The sequence below is a fragment of the Platichthys flesus genome, chromosome 9 (genome assembly GCF_949316205.1).
Source record: "Platichthys flesus chromosome 9, fPlaFle2.1, whole genome shotgun sequence".
Classification (NCBI taxonomy): domain Eukaryota; kingdom Metazoa; phylum Chordata; class Actinopteri; order Pleuronectiformes; family Pleuronectidae; genus Platichthys; species Platichthys flesus.
In genome coordinates, this window is record NC_084953.1 from 13,935,607 (window position 1) to 13,944,547 (window position 8,941).

General features: G+C 47.0%; 1 protein-coding gene across 2 annotated transcripts in view; it reads right to left on the bottom strand.

Moving 5' to 3' along the window:
* Positions 1 to 8,024, bottom strand: part of elavl4 (ELAV like neuron-specific RNA binding protein 4) — a 72,355-nt gene extending 64,331 nt beyond the window's left edge. For both annotated transcript variants that reach the window (XM_062394694.1, XM_062394692.1), the window contains exon 1: positions 7,416 to 8,024. In XM_062394694.1, the coding sequence (XP_062250678.1) occupies positions 7,416 to 7,463 (48 nt within the window). In that variant the 5' untranslated portion in view covers positions 7,464 to 8,024. The remainder of the gene's footprint in view (positions 1 to 7,415) is intronic.
* Between the last annotated feature and the right edge of the window lie 917 nt (positions 8,025 to 8,941).

The window sequence follows — 8,941 nt, forward strand, 5'->3', positions numbered from 1 at the left end:
TCACAGGGCTGGCCTACGGCACTGTGGACCGAAAGCATGCCCACGCTGCACAAATCCAGCTCTCCAAATGTCACTTCATGCTTAACCGCCCTTTATCATGCCTGAAGAAAAGTGGGCAACGCACGGCGAGAAAAACGCTCCGGCAGGGTTCCGTTCTAAAGGCCTTCATGCTCAGAGACGTGTTTCAATTATGCTGTTTGCTTGAAACACTCGGCTGATTCAAGGAAAGGATGTAGTCGAAAACACTCTGGTATTTCTCACACAGAAAATACCAAGATAATACGTAAGCTGCACAATGTTACAATACAACAAACAGAGGGATAAATAGGGATACTGTACATGAGAGCACAAGCGTTCCCTGTATCCCTGTAAATTCGCTCACTTTAAGTCGAATGTTTCTGACAGACTCCACAGTGAAACCGAACGCTGCTGTTAGAACTCATTTATTATTAATGGGAGTGAGGGGTAAGCAGATAACGATGATGATGTTGTCGCGTCGCTGGGTTGTGTAGAGGAACCACTTAGTGTTGGCTTTCCCTCGGACAAAAATACCAGCAGGATTTTCTTCACTCGTCCGACGTCTTACTCAGCGACAGCTTTCAGTCTTAAGCCCATCGGTTGAAAAGAAAGTGACACAGCTTAAACTGCTATAACAGTGAAACACAGGCCTCTATTGCTACACTACAGCCGACCTCCCAGTGAAACCAGTGGGCAGCCACTGTAACTGCAGCGGTCACCCATCGGCGCTAATGCGCAAAGTCAACCATACATCATTTATTCATGGTGACAGCAGATATTCTGACCCCCCCCCCCCCCCCCTCCCACCAAACCCCCGGCAATTATTGAATCAATAGAAACGCACTGACTTTGAAACTATCATTTTCTGTGAGCGGGGGTGGGGGGGGGGGGTCATCAACATGCCAGGTTCCCCGACGCAGACAATCACTCACGTATCGGCAGGCGTTGGTCAGCTCAGCATCAACAGGCGCTGCACTGTCAACAACGCGGCACATTCCCTCACATCACTGCTGCCTCCAAGATGACCGCCGGGTCCCGTCTGGTCAGGAGTCGTCACCTTACAAAATGGGCGCGTCTGGACAGGGCTTGAGCCATGAATTCATTTTTCGGGGGGGGGGGGGGGGGGGATTGATTGATTCAACGTTCTTTCAGTCGGATGATCGTGTTTGCAAAATGAATATGTGTCTGAGCCATCTGAGAGAGATTAGCACAGACACAGAGAGGCCAGTAAAAAGGCTTTGCACTGGCTAATGCCTCTTTTGTATGGACGCCAGACTGTATCTACAGTACATGCTGATATCACTGTCCGGTTTTTAAATTCAGTGAAGCTGCAGGAAATCCAATTCATTCAGATTGCTCTTTAAAGGAAAACTGCTGACCTGGAGTCACGTTACATTTATGCAAAGAACCTGTGAATTTCACCGTCACAACCGGAGAGGAGGCATTTCTTTCCTACTTTCTATTAACCTTAGTTTTTTGTAACGCTTGTTTGCAAATAACAAATCTGAGAGCACAATGGAGCTTCCTCTCCGCTCTTGTTTGTTTCATCGCTCGCTCCCTGTTTATCCCTTTTATGCCGAATGAGATATCTGCGGCTGGATGTGAACACATTGTCCAACAGAGGCAACTGATTTGTCCCTGAAAATTAAATTCTTTCTTCAACCGGGCAAAAGAGCAGCACTGTGATGTTTTTTTTTTGGAATTCATAAAGAGAAACAATCAGCAGGAGGTGAGAATTCTCCTTTTCTGTCGACATGTGCAACACAAATAACGCCACTAACTAGAGGTGAATCACCAGACCCAACCAAATCATACAATAATTAATCGATAAACTATAATAATTATGTGTGCTGCCGGGCTTTTGCATCATGGCTGAGGTCTAGTTTTCAATTTGTATTTCTTCAAGGTTCCTTTCTTTATCTTTTATTACCTCGATTTTATTGTTATTATTTTGTAATGTAAGTGTGGCTCTAAATTGGCCACATTTACATTATTTCTTAACAAATTGTAATTGAAAAGCCGGTTTTAATGTTGTGTTTACGAACATTATCATAATCAGGACAATTTGAATAGCTTTTATGAAGCGCTGTTAATCAGTGTATTAAAAGACCTGTCAGTCAAGCTCGGAATAATAGCAGGTTCAAATCTTCTGCTTTGCTGTTTCGGCGGTGGTGGTGGTGGGGGGGGGCGACCCTTTTTGTTTACTGTTGGATTACGGGTCGTGCTCCTCGCCCACCACCTGCAATAATTACAGCGATTGTTAAAGTGACACGATCGGTGTGTTGTGACTGCTGTGCTGTCATGAATGTCAAGACAAGCGACCGCGCAGGATCCAGAACACCTGAGCTCCGCCTTGTGCCAGGATATCAGCCCTCACTTCCAGGTCAAACTATCTGAACACAGAGAGGTGACCTTTGACTGAGAGTGGGCGCCCGTGTGGATGCAGCGCGCTGTTCCGGGGGATGTTCTTTTGTTTATGGATCACTTCCACTTCCGTAAGGCTCTTTTTTTACGTCTTGTCTAAAGACTCGATGGGTATGAAAAATACGTAATGATCTAAAACATGGTAATGGGAGATGAAATACACACTGAAAGGCCCCCTGCGGACAGACTCAATCGCTGGGTTGGGTGTGCACAAGAAAAGAGAAAAGACGGAGACAGTGAGGAAAGAGAGAGATAGCGCGTTTAGCTTAACAGTGTGTGTGTGTGTGTGTGTGTGTGTGTGTGCGTGCCTGTGTGTGTGTGCGTGCCTGTGTGTGTGTGCATGAGCCTGCAGACACCTGCTCTATTCTGCAGTGATGGCTCCCAGCGGGACACAGGCTCAGCTGCTGATCACTGGGCCCTCCCTACAGCACTGGTGGCCAACAGACACGACACACACAAAAACATACACACACACACACTCACACATAGACACACACACACACACACACACGTGTGCATTCTTCCAACAAATCTGAACCCTTCAGGCCCCCCCACCTCGTAGCGTCTCTCAGCCTCTCTGTGTTCCCCATAACTGACACACCACATGTGCTCATATCAAGTGCAAACATGACATGATGTACACACACTCACACACACACACACACACACACACACGCACAAAGCTGCACAGGCTGTGTTTTCCTCTGATGCTGCGTGTGCACGGTGCGGTCACGACCCGCTCCAGTTTCCTATATGCTATAGGGATGGTGAGCTTGAATAGCTTGTTTTCTTATTACGACCTTAAAGCTAAACAAGTTCACTGAGCAGAGCCCGACATCGATCCTCCATCTTAAATGAGCTCTAATTGCTTTAAAAATGAAAAACTAATTATCACTTTTGAATCGCGAGGAGAGATATTTTTTTGAATTCCTGCAGATCATATAATATTAAGGGTTACGCAATTAACATACTTTTAAAATGAAAATACAGAGACTTGTTTCTGCCAGTCCTGCATTAATCAAGCACCATTGTGCTTATTTTGCACATGTCTGGATCTCCCTCTCTAGGAGCATCGTCTCCCTTCGTGGCGACGCGCAGTCGGCTGCACCTGTTTTGTGCCTCGCTGACAACGCGGTCGTGGAGCATAAATGAACTAATTTCCTTGATACAGCGAACACCGCAATCAGGGAAACGGGGGAAATGCACCGAGGAGCAGATGGAAGAAGCTAATCATTGTTATGAAATAGAGATGACCTCTACATCTCCTGCCGGCTAATGCACCGTATCCACCCACGTTCCCCCACGCAGCCCCTCTCCCCTCTTCTTCTCCCTTCTTTTGCCTGTTGGCGGTGGTGATGGACCTCGTAAAGGTGTAAAATGCAGCCCTCTTTTTTAAAAAAAAAGAAAGAAGGTTGAACCAGAAAAGATTGGAGTTGTCAAACAAAGCCTGGTGTCACATAAAGAACGGCAGCTGCCTGCAGTGGGTAATCAGCGGAGCTTCCAACAAATTAACAACATTCAGCTCTGAAGCACGGCGCACTGCAGGGTTTGGGATGTGGGCTTTTGAAAATCAGATCTCAGTGACGGATATAAAGAATAATTTACAGTTCGCTTTTTCGCTCACATGCTCTTTCAATTCAATCAGCTTTGCTCCGGGCTGACTTGGCTGAGATGTCCCGGTCGTCCCTGATTGCTGTAAACTGTTACTGCGGCTGTTGGGTCTGAACGCAGCCGTCCCAGTTTGAATTCATGGTCCCAGCACGAGGGACCTGTTCTGTTTGTGCCTCGGCCCAGGATGTGATTCTCCCACATCTTGAAACACATGATGCATCGCGGAGAACATGTGCGCACACACAGACGAGACAAGGCATGATGCACAGACACACAAACGCTTTAAACACACGGAGCACGGCGTTGCCAGGGGAAGTAACGGTAAACTTTGCTCCAGGCGGATAGTGGAGGAAAACCGTTTAGCCTTTCCCTCATTTATTCATTAATCAAAAGCGGTTATTTAATAGAGTGGTGCATTTGATAAAAAATATTTCTCAATTTGTTTTATTGATTAGTTGATAAATTAGCTGAATGTTTTAGAAAGCAGTTCATTTCCTTTGGTTTCAGATATTCACCACAATGTTTTTCGATACCGCTGCAGGTTTCCTTTTGAGATCATCGCCAGAAATAATGTGAGGCTGCTTTTTGAGGCTGCACACACCAAAGTCACTACAATCTTCCAGCACATTTATCTAATGTATGCAAATGATCTTGCTGTGCTTGATGAAGGCGCCATTAATCACTCTAACGATGGTCTTTCTGAACCCGGGTAATCATGTGCACGCACAAACACACACACACACACACACACACCGACACACACACAAGCACATTTTCATACGCATACACAAGCATATGCGCTCACCCCCCCCCTCCCCTCCCCACGCACACACACACAGGAACACGCCTCATCACCAGCAGCACGTTGATGACAAATGTGCACAATCACAGAAATAAACCATTTGACCAGAAATGTAACCGCGCATGATGAAGAGCTCCTAGTCGCTCACTTAATAATAACGGGGGTTTTGAATAAATGTTCATCTCCACTTTATCTTCCTCACTTCATCTGTACTCCGTGATTTCAACATTATGTGCAACTAGTCCTTTGATGATCATGTCCCACCCCGGAAACGACCGGTTGAGTTAATCACCTTCCAAATCCTCCTAATGAAAGGCAAAAGAGGATGCAGCCAAAAATTATGCGCGCACGCCAATCATATTTATATAATAAATCCAGCTAATTAGTTCCACTGGTTTTAACAAGTTACTTATGATTCAGCAGCTTTACGCAAACAGCAGATAACACTGTTGTCAGTGTGCATGGGCAGCGGGAAACGCAGTCCCATTGTCGCGCTCGTGTGCAATGACAACAAAACACTGGACAGATGTTCTTTGAACTCGAGCAAGAATTTCAAAAAGGGGGAAAGCTGAAAAACAATCTTTCTTCTTCTTCCTTTTTTTTTTTTTGTTTTTGAAGCCCAACTCCTCCCGGACGCATATCAACTGCTTATCCTCGCCGCGCATTTGCATACAGTTGACGGAAACCCCTGGGTACACAGTCAGCAGCATGACAGTGGGTTATGAAGGCTTCCGGGAGGCTCTGGGGTGTGGATCTGAGCCAGTTTGAAGGGAAGCCGAAACCAATGAAGAGCCCGTAGCGGATTAGACACCCACAGCTTCATGTCGCTTTAATGCGGCGAGTCAGGGATTTTCTTACAACCCCCTCTGCCTAAACGCTCAGGGTTTTCTCATGGCCCCTCTTTTTCCTCCTCGTTCACCTTTTTTCCCTTCGAGTCACCTTTTCTATGTAAAGTGGCAAAGTGATGTTGACTCCAGTGCAACACATCCTATTAATCTCCACTCTCCCTGCTCACTGTGCTAATGTGACTCGTCGGAGGTTGACTCTGATTGATGGGTGTAATCAAATGTCATTGGAAATCTGTCATCTTACACAACTCTATGTCTCCTAGGGGTGCATGCGAAAAAAAACACCCTCATAAATGTTTTTTATACAATCTTTCAACGTATTAGAATTGTGATGGAGTGATATAACGCGTGTTGATTAATTTACTATGAAAGTTACATCAAAGGTCAAATTGAATGCAAATAGTGCAGATGCTGACAGAATTTCCCTGCATACAACAAACATGAAACATATTACCAGCCCAAACACACGCTCACACATGCATACGCACACACACACACACACACTCACACACATACACCACAAATTCCCTTGACAACAGTCTGACTGGCAGAGGCTAAAGACAGAGTAGGCGTCCGTAATTGAACAAACATAACAATGTAAATATTTATTAATACCATCCATTGGGGATACCGGCAGGATCCCACAATTGATACGCTCTTTTGCTCTTCTACTCACATACACCCTCAGACCCTCACACCCACACACACATACCCCCCACCCACCCACCCACACACACACACACACACACACACAGAGAAAGAGATTCACACTTGTACTAACTACCACTCACACCTTTTTTCCCTGTTTTCTGTTCTCGGTATGACTCTCGCCCGTGTTCATTAGAGAGATGGAGATATATTGCGCTGTCTATCCTCTTACCAGGGGTGACCTGTAACCCATCTGGGCCGGCGATGACAGGAGGTCCCTGGGAAATAGCGGCGAGTGCGTCTCGGGGACGGAGCCCACGCCACTGGCTGCTAGTCCCGAGAGCTGCTCGTACCTCGCCATCATCTTGAGATGCTGCTCACAGAACACACACGCTCATACACAGACACGGGAGGAGAGGGGAGGCGAGAGAGAGAGAGAGAGAGGGGAGGCGAGAGAGAGAGAGAGAGAGAGAAAGAGAGAGGGAAGGGGTGTGAGAGGAGGCAAGGGAAAACGGATAACAGCGGGGAGGAAGGACAGCGAGGGTGGTAAAGGACAGAAGAGGGAGTGGGGGAGAAAACATGAAGAAAGAGGAGGAAGAGGGGGATTACAGAAACACTTTGCTCTCGCACAAATGCATGTGAGCATACACACTCGCAGACTTACTGTACGTGCACATGAAGGCACACTTACAATTTGAGCCCCAGGTGGACAATTTCACAAGCAAGCCTGTGTTTGATGGATTCGGATGGCTACCTTTGGTTTTGTTACAATGGGGGGGGGGGATACAAAGTCGAGACTCTAGCTCTCCGTGTATGATCACAAGGCAGGATGAGCGTGAGAAGCATAGCAGTCCCTGTTCCTGCGTACCGACCATCGTGCCGGGGGAAATAGAATGAACAGCAGCGGTTATCAATCAGCCCCTTTTCCCTTTTGACTACGAGCGTACAGAAGTGCACAGACACGCACGGACACACACACACACGACAACACACATGACAGGATGGTTGGCAGCAGACATATACAGGTGAGGCATGGGGGGAGAAGAAATCCAAAATGTCTTTACCTCATTGCTCAGCAAAGCGGCGTTCAGTGATCTGCTTATTTCGAACATGTTCAGCTTCAGTGCTTGTTTTGCCGTTCTGTCCTTTTTTTGTTTTCAGGTTCTCTTCAGTTCTTTGTTCCCCCTGTTTTCTTGTCGCTGTGTGTACGGCTGGGAGTCAGTCCCGGGAACGACCAAAAAAAGAAAGAAAGGAAAAATGAAATCAATTGGGGAAAAAAAAGAGGGGGATAAAAAAGACCCTCTTGAATATTCAGATTTTGGAGTTGTGATTTTTCAGTCCTCTTATTTTTTTCTTGTTTTTTCTCTCTCTCTCTCTCTCTCTACCTCTCTCTCTCCCCTGTCTGTGGATGCACCTCTGCAGGCTGTGGCTGTAGTAGTGGAGTTTGTGCCCAGGGTCTCCGCACACGTCTAAGGAGTCAATATGCTGCTGTTCTGTTTCTTTTTTTTTTTTTTTTGGAATCTCCCAAGAGTCAGCACATTAAAACAGGCGGTCGGTGGGTCGAGCTGGCGGGCTGGCTGGCTCCCTTATCTGTCCCCCGCACACTGGCTCACACAATACGCTCCGATCCTCACACTGCTCGCTAGCAGATTAGCCTGTCCCAAAACATAGCACTTAGTTTAAACTCCCCTCCCTTTTGCTCTCTCTCTCTCTTTCTCTCCCTCTCTCTCTCTCTCTCACACTGAATCACTCTGGCTCTCTCCTTTGCTCACCCTCCTCCCCTCAATCCATCTATCTCTCTCTCCCTCTCTCTCTCTCCCTCTCTCTCTCTCATACACTGTATCACCCTGGCTCTCTCCTTTGCAACCCCCCCCCCTCCCTCCATCACTCAATCTCTCCCCCTCTCTCTCCCTCTGCCCCCATTGCTCACGCATTGATGCAGCTTCAGTTCACTCTGCTGCCACAAGGTGGGAAGACTGTTCTTACAACAGCGACACCATCGCCACCACGTCCCTTCCCCTCCGTGCCACTCCTATCTTTCGAGTTTTCCTCTCCTCTTCTCATGTGTGTGTCTATAACACACAGGTATAGATGGTGAAGGAGTGTTTTGCATTTCCGATCAGGATACACAGCCTGGATGAGTGAACCGATGAGGGGTTTGAGGAGTAATACTGTTTATTTATTGTTAATTATTTTATGGCTTTTACATAAACGCGTGGAGTGTGGAGAACAGTTATGACTTAAGAGGAAGAAAAGCCTTCAGCGCCTCCTTTGACGTGTTTTCGTGACACATACAGGCAAAGTAATCGGATGCAATAAAAGCCACACACCATTGAGATGCCTCAAGAGAGTGGATGTGAAGGGTACCTCTCAGTAGCGGCAACCAGACCTGGGGGGGCTAATGTGACCATCAAGGTCAGGAGGATGTCCTTCTCCTCAGCAGGGTGTGGCACAGAGATGACGAGGCAGCTAGACACAAGCGTGGCAGGAGATCCCGACGACGGAGCAAACAACAACAAAAAAAGAAAAGGGGGGGGGGGGATGTGTGCCAAGAATATGATTCACTTCATTCTTGGATTCAGTGGATGAC